Source organism: Erpetoichthys calabaricus, chromosome 1 (assembly GCF_900747795.2).
Source record: "Erpetoichthys calabaricus chromosome 1, fErpCal1.3, whole genome shotgun sequence".
Taxonomy (NCBI): Eukaryota; Metazoa; Chordata; class Cladistia; order Polypteriformes; family Polypteridae; genus Erpetoichthys; species Erpetoichthys calabaricus.
In genome coordinates, this window is record NC_041394.2 from 313,132,942 (window position 1) to 313,156,423 (window position 23,482).

At 34.7% G+C, this 23,482-nt stretch overlaps 1 protein-coding gene across 1 annotated transcript in view; it reads right to left on the bottom strand.

Moving 5' to 3' along the window:
* The window catches only part of nt5dc3 (5'-nucleotidase domain containing 3), a 65,911-nt gene that overhangs the window by 5,876 nt on the left and 36,553 nt on the right, over positions 1-23,482 (bottom strand). The window contains exons 4-13 of the mRNA XM_028817477.2: positions 19,844-19,899; positions 18,911-19,001; positions 18,054-18,191; positions 10,032-10,092; positions 7,465-7,567; positions 6,302-6,403; positions 6,094-6,175; positions 4,844-4,930; positions 3,772-3,912; positions 739-803 (exon numbers count right to left, since the gene is read on the bottom strand). Coding sequence (XP_028673310.2) covers positions 739-803; positions 3,772-3,912; positions 4,844-4,930; positions 6,094-6,175; positions 6,302-6,403; positions 7,465-7,567; positions 10,032-10,092; positions 18,054-18,191; positions 18,911-19,001; positions 19,844-19,899 — 926 coding nt within the window. The remainder of the gene's footprint in view (positions 1-738; positions 804-3,771; positions 3,913-4,843; positions 4,931-6,093; positions 6,176-6,301; positions 6,404-7,464; positions 7,568-10,031; positions 10,093-18,053; positions 18,192-18,910; positions 19,002-19,843; positions 19,900-23,482) is intronic.

Here is a 23,482-nt window from a genome sequence, read left to right on the forward strand (position 1 = left end):
TTCACATGCATCTTTCCTAGCATTTGAGTAACTTTATCGGAACAAATGTCAGTAAAAGAGGAAAATATACAAGTTGAAGAGACCTCTCCATAAGTACTAAAGAACTGAAATCGCACAGAAGGTTTCTCAGTTTAAAGACAGGTAAGACAAATTCCTTGGTGCTTCTAATGAGCGATTTAGAAATTAGAACAAAAACATTATTTATTTTATCTATTTCCAAAGAAGTAAAACTCATTGTACTGGGTATATAAACTACAGACTGACTGAAGTCATCTATTCATCTAAGTAGGAGCACAGTTTGATCTCTGGTTAAGAAACTGGTTAGAAAAACACACCAGCCATATATTATGCCCAGCACTGATTTTGAAAACATCATCTTAACATATGTTAAAAATCAGACCATTTTAATGAGTGGATTAAGGAGCAAATAACACTGTAACCAACAGGGAAGTTCCACTATCAGTTACATTCATATTAGTAGCTTTTCTATTATAAACTGTCAGCTTTCAAGAATCCGTTAAAGAATGATCTACACATTCAAGATGATACATTCAGTAAAAGATGAAATAATGTGTAAACAATTTTTACATTACAATTTCAGATGAACTGCAATTAATATGATGTTACAGAAAAAATACTTTTAAGCATCAAAAACATTGACAAAAAGTTAAAACACTGCATAAGATACCAGAATGGGCTTAGTAGTATTAGAAAGCAGCTGATGGAAACACTTTCTACCTCATTCCTTCTCTTTCTTTGATCCACTCCCGAAGAACCATCTGGGACTCAGCATCTCGATACACCTATAAGAAAATAAAACAAGTAATGCACCAGGCGCTTTAGAAATACAATTAATAATAAAATAAGTTTATTCAATACATCACTGCTAGTTACACAATACATCCATTTTTTCCAAGCTTCTTTGAGGATGAATATTTAAACTTTGCAATAGCTTATAAAGGTCAGGACATTCAGGTACTAAATTTGGATAACTGCTACTCAGAGAGATTTAGCATTAAAAATGTATATGCCTGAGTATGCATATGATGGTTTCTTTCACTTCATTTCCTAAAGCTGGCTACTACATAAAACACCCAGGTTTGAAAAAACTCTTTATTTGGCTCAAAAGCAGGGAGAACACACACACACAAAATCACACACATACACAGTATACACAAAGAAGTACCTTCAAATTATTTATTACACAGTTACCAGAGATAACTACAGGAAATTTACATGGTGCATAATTAAGTTAAGATTTGATGTTCTCTCCATTGCAAAAGAAGACTAAAATTGTCTATTCATGAAAGTTCAGGTTGTATTCAAGGTCCACCTTCCCAATTGGTTTAACAATGCACTATTATTATTAAAAGAGATTAGTGCCTAAATTAGTAAAAGACCCTCAGTACTTAATGCACACTTGAATAGCATCATATAGTTAGTGGAAAGCTAGTTAGTTAATATGATACACTTTCTTTGTGTTTTCTGTCCTGGATCATGCTAGTAACTTGTGTATATATATATATTTTTTTCATAGATACCATCTAAAGAAAAATAGAAGTTATGCTAAGTATCTGTCTTGCGTGATACATTTCTCCAGAAATTAACAACAAACCTTTTAATTTGTTTTTGTCATAGTCTCTAATGGCTGCTTTTCATACCTACTTTAATCTTTCACTTCCTTCATCATGCAGCTTGTTCCCTCCTTACCGTGCAATATATACCACCTGTTTTTTTATTTTTCAGTTAGGCCCCTGTCACACTACATGACTTTTCCAATGATTTTCAGTTATAGGTTTCATATACAGTACGTACTCTTAGCAAGCTGGGGACAGTCATGGCACACCTTCATGACCTCAAGTTGTGTAGTTTGATATCCTTTAAGTCATTGGGATGGGCTCCTGTGTGTTGCATTAGCTTACAACCCAAATACAATGCTTACAAGGAATGTGGGCATTGTGGAACTTGCAAACCGATGAGATGAGCATCTGTCTGATGTCTCATGTTTACTGTACCACGACAGAACTGAGAAAGGAAACTAAAAGGGGTGAGACTGCTTCTGAACTCACCATACTCAGAAAACCTTCAATCCAGTCACTGGCACTGACTGCATGGAGTCATCCTCAAAGCTACAAGCTAGTTTGACATCCACTGGTGAAGACTACACAACCAGAATGATGCATTTCTATCCTTTCTTAAATTTTAGAAGTTAGAATAACCTTTGCTGTCTGCAGATGTTCATTCAGCCCTTCACCAACTCCACTGCACATGCCTATGTTGCCTGCCATTAATCCTTTGGATAGCCATATGTGATATATTACTATACTGCCTTGTAAAAAAACTTGTTAAAAAGAAACTAAACATATTTAATAACATATCCATTTGTGTCTTTTTTAAATCAGCAGTATTATACAGGCATAAATAAAGCTGGATGAGAGGCTAGTTCATTGAATTGTAAATACAGCCTCAGTCTAATATCAGTCTAATACCTATAGACAACTTACAGTGGGCAATAAGCCTAAATTGCAGGGCTTTAGGATATTGGGGGAAACAGCAGTACACAGAAAACATCTATGAAGACAATGGGGGAGCTTACAAACTTTACACAGACAGTAATAAACCTGGATGTAAATTCAGGTCTATAAAGCTGCAAGTTAGCAGCCCTACAAGAGGGCATCTCAGTATTAATTAACTACATGCATTATATATGCAAGTAGTATAATGCAGAAAAAAACAGAAGGTTTTATGACTGCTACCATTATAACAAGGATGCTACCTTTTAAATGCTCTGCATGATTTTTTATCCAGGTACTCTGATTTTCTTCCCATCTTCTCAGAGATGTGCGTTGGTTAGATAACTAAGCATTTTAAATTGTTCCTGTGTGATTGTCGCTATGGGGATGACTGGAGCTTGTGATGGCTTTGTGTCTGTTGCAACCAAGATAGACAACGGGCCCACTGCAACTCTGAACAGATTAAGTGGGTTTGAGATGTATGTATGTAAGTAAATATATAATTTTGAGTCAAGGGATTGATATCCAGTAAATACCTTCTCATGGTACCGTGTACAATATGTTCAAAATGAAATAAATCAGATGAAGGATGGTTTATAACAAAAGTTCCTCACCGTAAATTTTGTTGTTTCCACTGGTGGCTCCCATGTACATTCCATCAATGGCAATGAGAATACTACAATGGCAACACTGAACACTAATTCTAATGTTTCTTTTCAAAATGGGCTTCAAATCCTGCAACCTTTTTGATACAAAATGATTAATGTAGACTAAATTCTAATGTATGTTTTCAGATACTACAAGCCCAATGTGTCCTTGTAAATTTGTATTCTTTCTGTTGGCCTTTCACAAAAATATTTGGAAATGCACATATAATATGTATGCCTTTTTCATGAATTCTATTAGCTATCCCTAAGGAAAATTCATTCTATTAAAAAGTTTCAGAATGATTTACAAGGCAATTAGAAGTACCTGAGCATTTTGTTTTTGCTTTTTGTTTTAAATTACAATAGTTAGCACAGTGGACAGCATTACCACCACACAGCACTTGGATCTTTATGAACTGTAATTAACATGTTTATAATCTAGATGTTTTTTATGGTAGGGATCTAGTAAGATAAATTTAAAATTCAATACTGTAAATCACCAACATTTACTACCTCAAACATGCACTCTGAAGTGAAACATCTGTAAATAAGACACCCTGTTGGACTCAAATAACTTTTATCCCACTTTTTCCACTCATTCATATGCTAACCTGCATACGTTCCAGTAGTCCAGTGAGTCCCTGCAGCCAAGTCATGGTATCCACAAACTCCTTGGTGTTCATTATTTTTATTTCTGATCGGAGCTCAGGAATAATGGCCCCTGTGCGCCAGCCATGTTTGAGAGTCAAGTCCTACTCACCAAATCAAAAATGGAGAAAACAAAAACACACACACATAAATTTAAGACTGTAAACAGTGCTCAATCCAATAGGCTCCTAGACAAGTTTCACATTGGGTATTTGTTTTTGACACGTTCCATAGAGTTTAATTGCCCACGACAATTAGGTTATATTAAAATTAAACATGAACCAGGAACCAAAAGTTGTTTCATGTGTGATCCTTAATCATAATTAAACTGAACAATACTTTAATACTGTAATTTAAATCCTGAGAATATGTTTAAGAACATTTGAAGAGAGAGGAAGCTCATTTGTATTTGATAACAAATACAGAGAAGAAAAAATTGTTTTCATCATGACAAAGAGCTTAACATTGCCACTACTACTAAGGAGTTTTAATGTGATACACAGCGCTCCTCTGTGCTACTTCACTTTTCTTTGGCTGTTTGTTTTCCCCAGGAATTAATTTGTTCTGATTTCATCTAATTAAGTTAACCCTTAATTTATAAATATACCCAGTTTCTGGTAACACAACAGAAAAATAATTATGTTTGGTAGAAGTTGTGCAAAAAAAATTCTTGTTTAATGTTCTGTAAATCCTGCCATGTCACTAATAGAAAATATATAAAATAAAATGTATAAAAGTAGCAGTTACTGCAGAGTTACTTTTTAAGAACTGTGAACCAGTTTACAAAAAGCAGGTATAATTTTAAAAGTGCATTTTTCAATATGCTACATTGACTGGGGATATAAAACTGACAACATATTTTAAATAAACATTACACAAAGGCTTTGATCTAGTTCTACATTATATCATATTTACACTGAAGTATTCAAAAAAATGGTAGCATAGTGGTAGCAAAACTATTCACAAATAAGCAGAACCTTATCGCAGCATAGATTGTTCACTATAAAACACTACAGTAATTAAAAGTATCCTTACAGCTAGGTCACTGTAAATGTGATCTCCAAAATACAGCACTTTTGATCCTCTCCAACCAGTCAGTCTTAGGAATTCATACAGATTTCCCTGGAGAAATGAAAGAAAATATCAAAAAAACACCAAGTGCAGTAAATAAATCATGATTCAACACAGTTGGCATTTTGCATCAGCAGAAAATAATGCAATACTAAACTGCAATTTTAAATTGATGACCAATTAGCACAATTCATATTATATTTAGTTGGTAGAGGGCAGAACCTCTCAGAATATCAGTTCTCCAAAACCCATTGCAACTATCTAAAGACTTGCTGTCTCATGTTTGATAATTTCTTTGTAACAAGCTCATGACTGTGTTAGGTAAACTTCTAGCTTTTACAAACATTTAACTACATTGGAGCAACAATTAGCTGACTCTGATGTCACAATAATATTCCTAAGTGAAATGCTAAACTGAAAGCTTCTAAAATCATGAAAACCTCTAAACAAACTAATGACAGCCTGCCTCTTTTTTCTGCCTCATTTGTCTTGCATCCTATTTTCTATGCAGTTTTCAAATGCAGTTTATTTCTATAACCCTTAGGTTAATCAAAAATTGTATTGTTCATTTTCTTAAACAGAGTGTAATTCGGTCTTTTTCTTAAACAGAGTGTAAGTCATTTAATGGCCAGAAACCCCTCCTTCAAAGAAAGGCAAGGAAAAATAAAGTGGAAAACTTACCACATTATCTAATTAATTACAGGCATTGCCAAAGACAAGACAAATCATTAAATAAAAGATTAACATTGATTCCTCTTCTCACATCAACATACCCCACAACATTTCAATACATAAAAAAAATCTAAAATAAAATCCTAATTATGACTATAGGAAATAAGTTAAACAGGAAATTAGAATATATTTAGAACTAGAAGGTCCTCCCTTCCACACTTCTCTGATCATAACATCATGTAACAAGTCCTTACAAGGCCAGAGGGTTACAGAAAGTGTAACTGGGATCTAGACCATTCAGCCTTCTACAGTGTTTCAATTAGATTGCCTTTGAGTAGCTCTGTGCAGGTTCTGCTGCTAAATTTTCCTGTCAAAATGATCAAAGATTTACATGACTGAATTAAAGGATGAGAAATTAACATAAGGTTAGCTTTAAAGTCATTGGTATAGAAACACATTTGACATCGACTTGCATTGCCTCCAAATTTAATAAGTCCGCCCCCCAGTATAACTACTGATTATGACTTCAAAGTAACAATTACCTGCTTGTAGATTTGTCCTTTTTCCAACTCATGAATCCTATCCCATAGCAACACCCCTTTATTATTAACTTTACGAAATGGCCTGTAAGAAAAATGATGAAAAGGTTCACCCTATAAATGAGTACAGTGTGTATTAATTAAATAATATTAAAAACAATTCCAAAATAATTCACTAAAATAGACTTTAAAATAACTGTAGTACACTTACTTCCGTCGATCATTAAAAAAATCTGGCTTGTCCGCCTGTACAATGACCACATCGAAAAGATCTCTCCAGTCCTTCCCAGCAATATAGTTCATGCCACGGTTTCTGAAAAGTAGGCAATTGAAAAGATGAACTGAAACAACTACAAACAAGTTTAAGCATTTCACTCAGAATACAGATTCAAATTTAACGTAAAGAACAGGTTTGTCTTTCACAAAATGTACTTTTTAGCAGCAAATTAATATGAAATAGAACTAATACAAACTAGTATCCTGTCCCTAGAATATTGTGAGAGCTGGTCCTTTAAGTATGCAGTGATAATGTAACCTATTAACTGTAGTGCTGTAAGTGTTCCCTGTTCTAGCATTGGATGCATGCATCCCAAAAGTCTATCAGATAAAACAGCTGTAGAACTGCTGCAAAACAACTGAAAAGTTATAGAAATATTTCTTTCACTAACACATTTTTTAGTATTATGATTTTAGCAAGTCCTGATATTTCATTTGTGTCAAAATTCAGAAATTGTAATACATTTTTTTTAGTTTACACTGGCTTTCTGAGTTTTTAAAAATATCAAAATATTTGAATATGTGCAGAAGTGGTAATTCTTTTCTGCAGTTAGTAGAGATGAGGAAACAAGTCAATATAGAGTATTGCAATATTGTCATACTGGGGCTTACATAGAAAATTGTTTCTGCATGCTAGGTTGTATTTTTCCAATTAATCTTCTGCTATTTTAGACTGTTTATGTACGTACAGAATGCATGGTTCTGTTGGTTTGAACCATGGTAAACTTTTTTTTTAATTTTATTTTTAAAACTTAATATTTATCCTAATCACAGTTCTTCAGGTTTATATTTAGTGTAGTTTTTTTTACACCTTTTACGAGGGTGCTTTAAATTACTTAAACATTGTCTTCTGTATAACTATGTGTATAATGGATCTTTTTTTTTTTTTACAGTTATTGTCAGCCACTGTACAGAAAATACATAGGCTAGAAAAAGAACTCATTATCTGAAGGGGACAATGACAACAAGTTATATACTTGACTTTTCTAGGAAGAACATGGAAAATAAAGTTCTGTCAACTACTGTATATCTAGTAGGAATATCCACAGCAATAACTTTATTAAGCAACTCAGACTTAAGTCAAAATGGCTCACTTACACAAAATCAAATGGGCTGTTTGTGATAAGAAACATCTTCTTTCCATGATCTGCCAGTTTCCTCAGCACTGCCTGGGTCTGCTCCCCATAACACACATACTTTTCTGAAAAGTGTAAAAATATAGTTAATATGCAGTAATTTATAAACAATAATAAGTCATCACTTTAGTACTAATCATGCAAATGGCCATTATTCTGTGCACTGGTATGACCATACAATTTGCACTTCATCATTATAGCTCAAAATAGATCTTTTATAATGGATAACAATGTTGAATTATGTAATCTGGGCATAGTGATCAAAGTAAGGAATGCTCAACATAATGGAAACCAACTAGCCCCAAGGTAGATGTGTTTAAATATATGAATGTATCTTTTGGCTATAATACAGAAAAGTACTGTTTATCACCAAAGGAAAACATTACGTGTATACAAAAAGAGTCGTGCACAACAAGAATCTGCATTTATAGGTACTAGTGCTTTCCATTAACAGATGTACCAAATTAAAGTTAAGCAGATAATAACAGATGTATTAAAAAGTTGCCTAAAATATTAATTTGAAACAATACTTTGTCATGGTTAACACTGTGCAATATTTAATATTTCTTATCAATAATAATGCCTTTTACAAATTTTTCTCTATAACTTTTTGCAATATAATTTAAGTAAAATATGATGTAAATAAAATAGAAATTTGGATTAGGTGGGTTGGAATATGTTAAGCTGAAAAAAAATGTATGTGAAAATAACTGAAACCTCAAATAGGTTAGTCAACCAATCTAATAACATCTAATTATGTGAAAAATAATTCTATTAGATTGTCTTTTAAAATAATCATTCCTGTGCCCTATCGGAATGAAGCCTGCCACAGTTTAAACTTTCAATGCCATATCACTGTTTTCTTACGCATAGGTGGCAGAGAAATCCATCCTGTTACCGTTGCTGACTTCAGGGGTGACTAGACATTTTCCTCTGTGCCAAATAGTCATTCTGATTAGATACTTATGGCACACAAAGCAAAGTGTTCATAATCTCTTCTCTGACAGGCTGTCACTTTTGGAGTTGGTAGCTCTTCTGTGGTATTGTCAAGTTGTAGCATTACTAATTTAGGCCTTCCCATTCTATGAGTTAAACAATATTGCAGTTCAATTCTGTATTGATTATTACTATTATTTTAATTCATTTATTAATTTTTATTGTAATCATTCCATACAAATAGATCAATTTATAACCAAACAAAATTGAAGACAAATCAAACCCCACCCCTGAGAAGGAGAGCTTAGCCAAAGGAGAATTGCTTAGGGCTTTTTAATAAGGCAACAATAAACAAAAGAAAGGGAGAAATATATATAGGTAAATAAGAAATGGAAAAGGGAATTAAATGCGGTAATAGTTATTTCTCTTATTCTAAAATAATATTGATTAGATCCTGCCAGGTTTTGAAAAAATTTTGTACAGATCCTCTAACTGAAAATTACATTTTTTCCAATTTCAAATAATATAAAACATCGGTTTCCCACTGACTTATCAGAGGAGAGTTAGGATTCTTCCAATTTAACAGAATAAGTCTGCGTGCCAAAAGTGTAGTGAATGCAATCACCGTTTGCTTGTCCTTCTCCACTTCAAGTCCGTCTCGAAGAACACCGAACACAGCTGTTAATGGGTTAGGAGGGATTGTGACCCCAAGGCTGTCTGAGAGGCACTTAAAAATTTTGGTCCAAAATGATGTTAGTTTGGTGCAAGCCCAGAACATGTGACCCAGTGAGGCAGGAGCTTGGTTGCAGCGTTCGCAGGTTGGATCTTGCCCTGGAAACATTTTGGACAGTTTTAAGCGAGACAGATGAGCTCAATGTATAATTTTTAGTTGAATAATTCTATGCTTTGCGCATATGGAGCTCAAGTGAATTCTCTGCTTTGCTACCTTCCACTCCTTTTCTGATATATTGATTAAGAGATCTTCTTCCCAATGTCCTCTTGGATCTTTGAAAGGTAGGGACTCTAATAGGATTTTATATAATGCGGAAATGGTGTTTAATTCCTCGAAATTGAGCAGTATTCTTTCCAGCATTGTGGAGGGTACGAGGTGAGGAAAATCGGACAGATTCTGTTTAACAAAATTTCTAATTTGAAGATAGTGAAAGAAATGTGTACCTGGGAGGTTGAATTATGAACGTAACTGTTCAAAAGATGCAAATATGTTGTCTATATAAAGATCTCATTTCTGTATTAATTAAAGCATTCAGGGATACTGCCTTTAATAAAAATAATAAATTTTATTTATATACCATTGTTCCCATACTCAAACGCACTTAACAGAAATCACTACGAGGTATTGCTGGTATTAAATAAACTACCTTAATTACAATCTCAACTTAACTGAAAAGTATTTGTGTTAGAAAAGTGCATTATTGAAAGACCAAAACATATGAACATGCAACCTGACATCAAAAGGAAAACAATAAGATTTTGATCAGTTGCAGAATAGAATAACCGAAAGCAAACAACAACTGCACAGTATTTATTGCTTAATCTAACAGGAAAGAGTGCAATAATATAAAATTAACTTACCAATATCAGCTTCAACAGAACGATATAATATACCCTTCACATGGACATCTCCAATTGACTCCTGATTAAACAGAACAAAAAAAAATATTAGGAAGTATGTTTTCCTCTCAGAAAGAAGCAATTTAGTTTATAGTCGCTCATTTGCTAGTAGAGTAAATTGAGCATACTGCAAATTTAAATTGTTGTTCCAAATCCTTACTAACTTGGTGAATATTTGCTTGTCTTTATGCTGCCTATGCTTTAAAACAAACATTTCATTGTTTACAACATTAATTTTTTCAAACTTAGAGCCTAGGGACATTCATACATGTTATTGATACGGAAGACAGATAACTACAAAAACTGCAGGTACTTTGCTACAGCTATCCAACATTAATTTTGATAAGTAATCTTGGCAAGCAAAAGAAAAAATCAAACTGAAAGTACTGTGTATAACAATACATTTTATTTTATATTATTATGAGAACAATGCAGCTTTGTCATGTTTTGAGAAAACCTGCAACATTATATCATACATGTGGTTATATTAGTTATTATATTTGACACTATTAAAATAAAAACTCAAATTGTTATAACTTCTATCGGTTACTTTGGCTGCTGTCACTCTTTTGAAACTACCATAGATACTCGCGTATTAGTCAATCTCGCAGATAAGTCGAATGTATTGTTTAAGCTGAAAATTACGAAATTTGTTATGACCCGCGTATAAGTCAAGGGTAAAACTTGACAGTTATCAGAGATAGATGGCGACAATCATCTGTTAATGGCGACAAAACTAACTGTCACGTCACAGGCATTCCCTCTGTGCTTGGAGAAATGCTAGACTCATTGACTCAGCAACTAATCCTTGCATGTGTGTGAGTTGCGAAATGTAAACAAAGGCAAGATGGCGTCGATATGTCACAAGGGAGCGAAGCGAGTGCAGAAAAGAAAACACTCGGCAGACGATGTTTTGCACATTATCGCTGAGTCGGACTCTGATTTTTCAGAATCGGATTTTATTGACAGTGATCAGGAATCGAGCAAGAGAGTGAGAAGCCAGCATCAGCTGATTGGACGCCAGAGGATGCCGCGCCAGCTGAATGCACCTACAGCAAGATTCGCGTGGGAGTAATACCCAGACATTGATCCGTTGGAGCCGAACTGGCTACCGGACTTCACAAGACAGCATGGCTTGCTGTTGGACACGACAGATCACCCGCTGCTGGACTACTTCAGGCTGCTCTCTCCTGATGCTGCTTTTCAGCTACTGTCAGACGAGACAAACAGGTAGGCAGAGAAATTTTTTGAATCGCGGGCTGCGCTTGCTTCGCATTGATAGCGTGCGTTGCCTTGGTTCTTTTGATTCCAAATCTGGTTGCACGTGGCAGCTAATGGTATGTTTGTTATCCAAAACCTGCAAAAGCTAATGCTCAACCAAGGATGTCCCTTGTCGCCACTGCTGTTTACAATCGCCATTGAACCACTGGCGGTGCACTGTCGAAATTCTTATCAGATAAAGGGGATTATCAGAGAAGGACTGGAACAGAAAATTTCTCTATATGCAGATGATATGGTTTTATATATATCAGATCCAGAAAACACTGTCCCTGCAGTTTTAACAGCACTAACAGAATTTCAAAAGATATCTGGTCTTAGAATTAATCTGAATAAAAGTATTCTCTTTCCAGTGAATTCACAAGTATATAATATTAGATTGGACACCCTACCTTTTACCATAGCAGATCAGTTTAAATACCTAGGGGTAAATATCAGAAGTAAACATAAAGCTCTTTATCAACAAAATTTTCCCATCTGTATGGAAAAAATTAAGCAAGACTTGCATAGATGGTCAACCCTTCATCTCACTCTAGCCGGAAGAATTAACGTTGTTCAGATGAATATCCTTCCTAAACTTCTTTTTTTATTTCAAAACATTCCAATATATATCAATAAATCGTTTTTTAAACAGATTCAACAATAACCTCATTCATTTGGAACTCAAAACACCCACATATCTGAAGAGCGACCCTACAAAGACCTCAGGCAGAAGGTGGCATGGCTTTACCTAATTTTCAGTTTTATTACTGGGTAGCAAACATACAAGCCATAAAAACCTGGACACAAATATATGAACATACACAGGCTTGGTCCGCAATAGAAGTAAAATCCTGTAGAACTTCTTTATACTCCCTGCTCTGCTCTCCAATAAATGCAAGTTATCGCAAATATACTAATAACCCAATTGTGCTTTACTCACTCAGAATATGGAACCAACTTAGAAAGCATTTTAAGATGGAAAATTTTTTATCTGTGGTACCTCTGCAAGAGAACCACCTCTTTCAACCCTCGCAAACATATCCAGTTTTTAATACTTGGAAGAGTTTTGGGATTAAAATGCTCAGAGATCTTTATATAGACAACATATTTGCATCTTTTGAACAATTACATTCAAAATTCAACTTCCCGGCTACACATTTCTTTCACTATCTTCAAATTAGAAATTTTGTTAAACAGAAACTGCCAGATTTTCCTCACCTCGTACCCTCCACAATGCTGGAAAAAATACTGCTCAATTTTGAGGAATTAAACACCATTTACGCATTATATAAAATCCTATTAGAGTCCCTACCTTTCAAAGATTCAAGAGGACATTGGGAAGAAGATCTCTTAATCAATACATCAGAAAAGGAGTGGAACGTAGCAAAGCAGAGAATTCACTCGAGCTCCATATGCGCCAAGCATAGAATTATTCAACTAAAAATTATATATGAAGCTCATCTGTCTCGCTTAAAACTGTCCAAAATGTTTCCAGGGCAAGATCCAACCTGCGAACGCTGCAACCCAGCTCCTGCCTCACTGGGTCACATGTTCTGGGCCTGCACCAAACTAACATCATTTTGGACAAAAATTTTTAAGTGCTTCTCAGACAGCCTTGGTATCACAATTCCTCCTAACCCATTAACAACTGTGTTCGGTGTTCTTCCAGACGGACTTGAAATGGAGAAGGACAAGCAAACGGTGACTGCATTCACTACACTTTTGGCACGCAGACTTATTGTGTTAAATTGGCAGAATCCTAACTCTCCTCTGATAAATCAGTGGGAAACTGATGTTTTATATTATTTGAAATTGGAAAAAATGTAATTTTCAGTTAGAGGATCTGTACAAAATTTTTTCAAAACCTGGCAGGATCTAATCAATATTATTTTAGAATAAGGGAAATAACTATTACTGCATTTAATTCCCTTCTCCATTTCTTATTTACCTATATATATTTCTCCCTTTCTTTTGTTTATTGTTGCCTTATTAAAAAGCCCTAAGCACTTCTCCTTTGGCTAAGCTCTCCTTCTCAGGGGTGGGGTTTGATTTGTCTTCAATTTTGTTTGGTTGTAAATTGATCTATTTGTATGGAATGATTACAATAAAAATTAATAAATAAATTAAAAAAAAAGCTAATGCTCAAATTCAAGTATTTCACAGTTTAAAGAATTGTTTAATGAAATTAGAAAAAAAGTAGCTAATTAGCAATAGCATTGCTGGCTTATAATTATTGCAAAGACCATGGGAAACGGCAGATGACCGGTGACTTAACACCATGAAGCGTCGAGTGTACAATGTCATTACCCAAATTCTATGGATAATTGTGTTGCCCCGCGGATAAGTCGACCCTGTTTTTTTGAATGAATTTTAAGGCATAAAGTTTTCGACTTATACGCGAGTATCTACGGCACTTCCCTAACATTGCAGAAGGACATGTAAATTTAACTGGAAAAGGACTATAAAAAAAAAGAGGTACTGTTTGTCCTATGTAATTTTGAGCATTAGGTACTGTAAATATTCTGCAGTATATGCACTAGAAGAACAGAATAAAGATTCTTTGCATGTCAAATAAAATAATGATCTAAAAAATACGTGGAACAGGACCCCATTAGTGACCGACTCTGGACAGTGGCAAATGATGTGAAAAAATATCCATATGAAAAAAGAAAAAAATTCTCACGTTAACTTGTGTTGCATAATTCCACATTTACCGCTTTCCATTCATATGCTCAAAACATGCAAAATGCTTGTATTTTTTGGTAAATTAGTATTAATACTTCTGGAAAATTCAGCATACAAGATAAATAAGAAATAAGCTTTCCCATAATGTTGTGCTTCTGAATCGAACAGAATTATGGTAAAGAATCTTTCCTGTTTATCTTATAAGCTGCGCTTTCTGAAAGCAAGTATCTACAATATAATAACATACTAAGGTCTGCGTTTGTGTCCATTTCCTCAGAGCTATCCGATTGGTCAGTTTGGCTTTGACAACGCAATTGAAAGGGGAATTGAGAATGTGAGACACACAAGAAGAAGGAGGAAAAGTGTATGAGGCATGCCAAGATTGTTGCTTTCAATGACTAGAAGCATAAAAGTGGAGAGGAGGCGAGAATTTGCCTCGAAAATAAATGACAGAGTCTTAGAAGCATGCTTTATTGGAAAGCACACGAGAAAGGCAGCACCAGTCAAGAAAGGTTCAGACATAAGCAATTACCAAGAAAGGCGCTGAAAGCACACATAGGGCAAGAGATAGCTGGTATTTTTTTAATTAATCCATTACCTCTCTTCAACAGATAGCATTGTTAGTTAATAATATTTTAGCAAATAATTTGAACGTATAATGGACATGTGCATTATGCAACACAAGTTACGTAAGAATTATTTTTCTTTTTTCCATGGATGTTTTCGTTTGCCATTAATCAGCATTGGTCACTATTCGGTTCCATTCAATCAGAATTGTTGTACTGTACTACCTCCATTAAAACATGAGATTAAAACACTTTTCTCAGCCACCACTACAAACCACATGGTAGGTGGCTTGTAACATATAAAGTAAGTAAGTAAGTAATTAACATATAAAGAAAATATCATTTTTGAATGGAGTCCTCCTTTAAAGCCTTTGTAAATTACTTTCTTTTTTGAGAAATTTTCTATTGAAAGCCCATTGACAAGATGCAGAAATGGCCTGCTACTACAGTTGTTTAACAGTTGATTAATCTTGTGCATTTTTTTATACTGCACACCATCACAAGGCATCTTACAATACACAGCATTGAAAAACCTCTCCTGGAAAGTGATTAAGCGTATATAAAATGCTTTACAAAATCAATCAAATAAAGTGTACTTCTGATACAAAATCTTCTATTTTAAAACTGGTCAACGTTTACGATGAGTTACAGTAAATCTCTTAAGTCTTTCATTGTGCAGCATGACAGTTTTATAAGGCCAATTAAGATCATGAAGACATTTCAGAAGACTGAAATAAAGTGGTATAATTTCTTACAGTTCTACTTATACTTATAAAGCTGGCACAAATCTTAAGTGTAAGTAAAATGCCTAGATGCATTTGATTCCCCAAAAAACCATGTCACAGTTTATCAGTATTGATTTTTCCACAAACAATTGTAAACTGTAAAGAGCACAATGAAGGATGCACCCAAATAAACAAAAAAGCACTCAGATAATTACTGAATAACCTCATATACCAACAAGTAAAAGAAATAGTGCATTGTTCCACAAAAGTAGAAGCCTTGACAAATTAATTCAGGAAAACACTATCTATTCAGCTAATGCGGCAAATTAAATACACAGCTGATCATACTGGAAAACACTAATAATGAAAAGCATGCCCAACAACAGTGTTAACAATACAGTTAAGCCAAGTGGCCAAAATAAAGGTGCAAGAATCAACAAGAGAGAAGAAATAAATACAACAGTAAATTGACTCAAAACCTGACACCTGAAGCAAAACATTCGTTCAAAATGAATGATAATATCAAAAGAATATACAATTTTTTAAATGAAAACTGCCTTATGGTTTAATGAATGTTTCCTTCTAGATGCTGATCCGATACAGAGCACAGATTCCAAAAATTTAGTTTTATACTGTTACGGTAATACACTATCAGTCAAAAGTCGGAACACACCCAGAACTTTTCATGTTTTTAACACTAGAATTACCAAAGCCTATGAAAAATCTCGTAGATCCGTCCCACCTTAAGTCTTGAATAGAAGCGCACTTGTTCTGTTATATTTGTACCTTTTGTGAAAGTGTTTATTTGATATTTGGACTTCAGGCTTCACAATATACACTTCATGTCTACATTTTGTCAATTATTACTAAAACATGAAAAACGTTTCTGTTTTAATGATGTGTTTACATAAACATGAAATGCAAGTGTTCCAAATAATGATATAGTATTTATAAAAGGTGTCATTTTCCTTGATTTCTTACTATATACAACTCTAAGCAACTGACACACAGGTAAACAGACTTGAGCTGAGAAAACTGTGCGACGGTGGGGGGATGTGATAGTAGGCTGCTTGCTGCTTATCGACACATTTACAGGACAAAAGACACTGATGTAGAGGTGCGAAGTGATTTAAGGTGGGACGGATGAAAAAGTTTTTTCGTAGGCTCTGGTAATTCTAGTGTTAAAAAATGATATTTTATCAAGATACCATTAAATTCATTTAAAAATACAGTCAAGACATTAGTAGTGTTTCAAATAGCCATTGCTGCCTGAAATTATTGATTTTTAATTTATTATTCACATTTCACTGCAAAGCCCCATTTTAACAGTCATACCTTCTATGTCCTAATGATAAACTCCCTTAGATTATCTTTAATTTATCATGTTTAAATACTAATTGGTTATTACAGGAACCTTTTTAATTACACTAGAACTGCTGAAACCTATTCTGTTCACTTGGGTTGCAAGGTACTGGCATTCCCAAACTTCATTTCTTGCTCAGAAATGACCTAAATGCAGAATGAAAGTTATTCCATGTGACAGACTGCCAAGAAAGTGAAGATTTCATACAAAAGTGTCTTATTAGTGCCTTGAGAGAACAGGGTAAACTGGATCTAACCAGGATTAATAAAAGAAGGAGAAGGTCCACATGTACAACTGAGTGTGTTCTTTCTTCAATGGAATCATCATATTTAAATTTAAAGGTATTAGACTAACATATAAACCAAATAAAAAATCCATCAAACATTTTCACAGTACAAGTGACCTTGTTTTATTGTATAGAGTCTTGTGTGACCTTATTTTCCCCTTTATACTCATTTACTGTCTACTGTGTAGACCTTAACAAAACATATTAAATCCCATACATTTAGCTTTCATATCCTACACTACCTTTTATAGCTATGCCCTTAGGCAATAAGACCAGAGCAATAGAACACACATTAGATTTATACTTTTAATTAGTTATCCATTATAGATAACATGCCCAAATTATAAAGAAACAGAATCCAATCTGAGTGTTGGTTACAAATCAACATAACCAAATGATGCTAGATGAGTAGTTTCAGGTGGCGCAGTAACTTGCAGTTGCCGTTGATTTTTCCTGGTCAGCTCGTCATATGCATAGGCCCAGCAGCCTGCCTGTCTCAATATGGCTGCTAAGTCAAAGTTGCCTTCTCTTCATTGAGAAATGGTCAGAGAGAGAGAAAGAGAGAGGGAGATGGTCTTCTCTTCATGGCAAGAGAGGGCTTGCCTTGCAAGACTCCTTCTTTATTGTCCCTCTGCAGCTCCTGACACACATGCTCTCTCACACACACACACACACGCACACACACACACACACCTACCTACCTCCTTCCTGCACCATCCACCAATGAAACAACTCAGGTGCAGCCCTCTTGCCAGTTCGACTATTTTACAGTGTGGGTGTAACATTAACTAATGAAACAGCTCCGACAAGCTCAACTCCCCAGTCTAGTATTTTCTGCAGTGCCAAATACACAAGCAAGAAAGGAAACAATTAAGCCATAAAACTAGTCCAGATGGTGCTTTCCTTATCAATGAAACTCTCTGGGAGTATAAAACTGCTTTGTCCAGCTCCCTGACTCTTTTAACATTACAATTAAAGATATGCAAACATTTATCAACTTTTTTCTTCTAGACATCACTAATTTTTGCACTACACACCTATAACTAATACTGTATTTATTCAAAAAAACAGTCTTCTATAATAAATGTTTTGCATTACCTTAACGTCTTTGTAAAGATGAACAGGTTCATAGTCAATATTGTGCCTCATGAAGTAATCATTAACACAAGAAAGTAATGTCATCTCTGGGAGAGAGAATATATCCATAAACTGCTTCATTGTATGGCCATGAGAGCTCTGGAATAAAAAACAGTGAAAATAAACACTGACTATGATTCAGTATAAGGTGAACATGTGTTCCTAATAATTTGCTTAGTGAGTGTATATTATTCAATTCATGACATTTATGTTAAACAAGCAAAAGTGTTGAAAATACTCTGGCTTCTCCCCTTATTTTTATCACTTTACTTATACTTTCATGCCTTTTTTTCTTTTTTCATGATCTATTATTTCATTTCAGACCAGACATACACTTCATAAAGAGACAACTTTTGGCTGGTTAGAGATAAATGATTACAAATACAATGAGCAATATTCAGTTAGTCTTTCAACTTTGTATTTTTTGTTTGTTTTCTGTTTTTTTATTTCTTTTTCTGTATGCTTAGTCTCATTGTTGAAAATATTAGATAATATAAAAGAACTGACATATCAACAAACTAAACTGCTCTTTTCATTCATACAGAGGTGAAGGTACTAGCAAGGAATGTGACAGACCTTTTTAAGGCAAGGGCCTAATCTGAATGGAAAATGTAGATAAAAACCGGTGCTCACTCAAACCAATTTTTAATATTTTATTTAACCCAAAAGAGTATGGAAGTAACAGTACTTAAACAAGTGAGAACACTCAAGCTCACTCAAAACAAAAAGGAGACCCCTCTATAATGCTCCACTCACAGGCACTTGTATATTACACAATTCTTTAAACATCCTGAGTAAATCATAATGCTCAGACTCACCTTTCCATAAAAATCACTCATCTGTTCCAAGGGCACATGTGAACCTTCATACATGGCAACAACTTCTTTATCAGAAACAGGATGAAGCCCCCTATGAACAATAATAACATCCTTAAAATAGTCTTAAAAACCTACTAAGAACTGCAAATGGACATTTATTTTACTCTAGTGACTAAGTAGGCACATTCTAGATGGTTTCAGGCAAAAGTGGATTTGTGAAATCACAGGTTGACCAACAATCAAAGCCATGTCAGGCTAAAATAGTAACAGTAACACTTGTATGAAATATGATTTTTTTAAAAGAATGCAATATCTTTTTACAGCATAACCATACATTCTCATATAATATTGAAAAACACAACTTGATATATTAAAAATGATATTGTTTTGGTGAGTTTATATTAATAAGAAAATACTGGTATCAGATACCCAGATATGTTCCTTATTAAAATTACTTCAATATTTCCCTGAGTGTCCTAAATAGCATTTTAATATTTCAATTTCAATATTTCACATTTTGTGATAATACAATGAATAGAACAATTGAATGTATTTGTTGTCTAGCCCACTGGCACTGTTTGTTGTTACAAAGTAAGTATTCTTGACCTCCTTAGCCCTGTTATTTAGTCAGAAATCAATTAATCCAATGGAAGAGCTACAATGCATTTAAATTGTACTTCCTTTGATAAAATGTAGGGCTATACAGCTTCCTGCAAGATAACCATACACGGAGCAATGCAAAGTTAAGATGCACACTGGCCTCCTATAATGCTCACCATTTTACCAGTGCTAAACACAACAAATGGTGTGCAAAAATATTTCAGGAGTTAATATTTAAAAGAAAAACATATTAAATGTATTTTTGAATAGCCAAGATAGAAATTTACCTTAAAAGGGCTGTTTCTAACTAAACTTCTACATAACTAAACATACCTGTATACGGTTCCTAATTGAATGTAATGAAAGGCATCAATCTTCATCAGTAAAGCCTACCAAAAAATAAAAAGCCTTAAGGTGATGCCTTTAACTTCAAAATCCATAAGAAAACACTTTTAAATTGATACAGACTAAATGTAAATTATAAGAAGAGATTCTTTTAACAGTCATATATAATATGGACTTAGTTTAATATCCCACAAATAGGGTCTATCTTAGGCTGCTGAGAGCTCCAAAAAGGTGTACTATTAATATCAGGAATGTCGCAGTGGACGTCTTCTATCAAAGCAGTTTATTCATTTAAGGTTAACCTTGCCTGTCAATTAAATTGGGAAATTAATTTATTGCCATTACAAGGTCATTTGCTTAGAATTTGATTTGATGAAGCCCATACAAATAAAACATTAATTCAAATATTTAAATATTTCAACATCAGGAAAAGTGTAAGTATTCTCCAATGACTCACAAACACATAACAACACAAATTCATCATATTAATTAATATGTTAATGTATTTAACGATAGGCAGTCAAGAATTTTTATGAAATCTGATAGTTCTGGTCTTGATATATCATGATCATTTACCACATGGAAAGACAGTGAACAAGTGTATGATGACTCACACCATGCAGGCAGATAGATACAGTAGTTAAGTATTATAAATACTTCAATAAATAAACAAATTTATAAATATTATAAATAAACAAACAAAGTGCATACAAAAGACTTTAAAACCTTTAATTCACAACTTTGATTGGATATTTTAAATTTTAAAATATATCACTAGAAGTTGCTATTTTGTTCTCCCTGCTATTGTTGATAATCTATTGATATTTGCTTTAGCTCTCAACAGGACGAGTCAAGGAAGACTGTGTCAAGTTAAGCTGATTTTTTTTTCCAACTTTCAAAGACTAAAATTACATGCAATATGAACTGCAACAAATTTTAAATTTGTAGAGTGGAGTATTGACAGACTGAGATATACCTAGAGCTGCATAGTAAGTGGTAGGGACTGAACTGGCAGCTTTGGACTTTACAGTCTAACCCATTTACCACTAGGCTACACTGAGCGCCAGAGATAATCTATAAAATCTAAGTCTAAAGTTCAAATTCTACCCTTTCAAACTGAGTGCATGGGATACCTAAATTTATTTTGGGATTAGCCTGCTGTACTCACATTTTGCAGTCCTCTTTCAGCAGAAGGCCACAGTGACAAGAATAAACATTCCATGTTGAGTAAAAATGACTGCCCTTTAAACGATGCATTCATTTACTATTCAAATTCGGCTTGTCAACAATTATATAATGCTTAAGAAATCTGTAAACTCAATCTGCAATGATGTGTGAATACTTTAGGCTGGGATAAAGGCCTTTTTTGAAAGGTTAAAGACAATGTTTCAATTAAGATAATTACCAACAACTGCAAACTGAAAAAATGCCATAGTTATGTAGTGTATTTAGTTAATATAAGAGAAGCATAAAAAATAACACTGACCCCTGGCATAAGACATGATAGACTTTAACAAAAAGAACGTATTGATAACAGGAAGACCAGTTTAAGAAGGAAAATTGGATTTAGGTTATCAGTCTAAAATGAGTACAAATCTTTGAAAACTTTTTTAATGGAAAATACCTACCCAGTACTGATTTAAACACATGACAGAAGTAATTATTTACTCTTATTTTCAATGACACATTTCACAGTGAACACAATATAAAGCACTTTAATTGAACAAAGCACAGCAAAAAGCACAACGTAAGCACCCGGACTTTAAAAGTCTGCTAAGCAACACTATACAGCACACCAGTGTCACACGTGACCATCTACAGTAATCCCTCCTCCCTCGCGGGGGTTGCGTTCCAGAGCCACCCGCGAAATAAGAAAATCCGCGAAGTAGAAACCATATGTTTATATGGTTATTTTTATATTGTCATGCTTGAGTCACAGATTTGCGCAGAAACACAGGAGGTTGTAGAGAGACAGGAACGTTATTCAAACACTGCAAACAAACATTTGTCTCTTTTTCAAAAGTTTAAACTGTGCTCCATGACAAGACAGAGATGACAGTTCCGTCTCACAATTAAAAAATGCAAACATATCTTCCTTTTCAAAGGAGTGCGTGTCAGGAGCACAGAATGTCATATAGATAGAGAAAACAATCTCTGGCAAACAAATCAATAGGGCTGTTTGGCTTAAGTATGCGAAGCACCGCGGCACAAAGCTGTTGAAGGCGGCAGCTCACACCCCCTCCGTCAGGAGCAGACAAAGAGAGAGAGAGAGAGAGAGACAGAGTTTGTTTTTCAAGCAAAAATCAATACGTGCCCTTCGAGCTTTTAAGTATGCGAAGCACCGTGCAGCTGCACAAAAGATAGCAACGTGAAGATAATCTTTCAGCATTTTTAGACGAGCGTCCGTATCGTCTAGGTGTGCGAACAGCCCCCCTGCTCAATCCCCCTACGTCAGGATCACAGAAAGTCTTCGCAAGAGAAAGAGAAAAGTAAGCTGGGTAGCTTCTCAGCCATCTGCCAATAGCGTCCCTTGTATGAAATCAACTGGGCAAACCAACTGAGGAAGCATGTACCAGAAATTAAAAGACCCATTGTCCGCAGAAACCCGCGAAGCAGCGAAAAATCCGCGATATATATTTAAATATGCTTACATATAAAATCTGCGATGGAGTGAAGCCGCGAAAGGCGAAGTGCGATATAGCGAGGGATTACTGTAATCTCAAATCCTGCTATTTCTACCCAACGATTTCAAATGAGTAGAGATGGGTGTCAAAAACTGGGATTAAACTGGTACCAGTTCAGGACTGGTCGGTAGCAACATATCAATGAGCTCCTGGAAAACTGTATCGCTATCAGTATTTTTGTAACATTAATTCACTCTAACATTAGCTGCATTTTTAAATTCCTAACCATTCCAAATGATGACGATACTGCAGGCGTCAAGCGATCAATTCTTAGTCACATAGCTGCGTGTTTACATTCTGTGTTCTCCAGTCATCATGACAGATTGGGTATAGCATTCAAAAGTGTGGGCTCACTTTAGTAAATGTAATGGTAATGCAGCTAAATGCAATGTATGTAAAAAGGTAATTGCATGTATAGGAAAGGGGGTAACTCTAGCAACCTCATGAAACACTTACAGGTACATCATTATATAAATGTGAAACAATGCAGTATGTATTACTACTCCAAGAAAGTGACTGCTGAAATGTACTCATAGATAGATAGATACTTTATTAATCCCAAGGGGAAATTCACAACTCATTGTAGCCTCCTAGCTCCGATGCTGTTGGAATTAGCCAATCTGAAAATACGACTGTCTCGACATCATTAAGTGAAGGTAACTCTTGTTATCATTATAAAAGTAAGTCTGTAGTAATTTACTCAAGACATACAAAGTGAGCAACGTTTCTAATTTGGGCTCAGACAGCCTCAGCGGCAGTTTGGTCAGTGGATATCAGAATTCAGATACCCAAGTCCACCTCGTTCTCCATCTCTTGATGTGGAAAAATGACTACGGGAAAAACAGCAGAATGTCATAAGGTTGTTGCACATTTTATTGTGAAAGATTTACAGACCTTCACCACAGTGGAGTCAAGCTGGTTTAGGTATGCAAGGCATAGCATA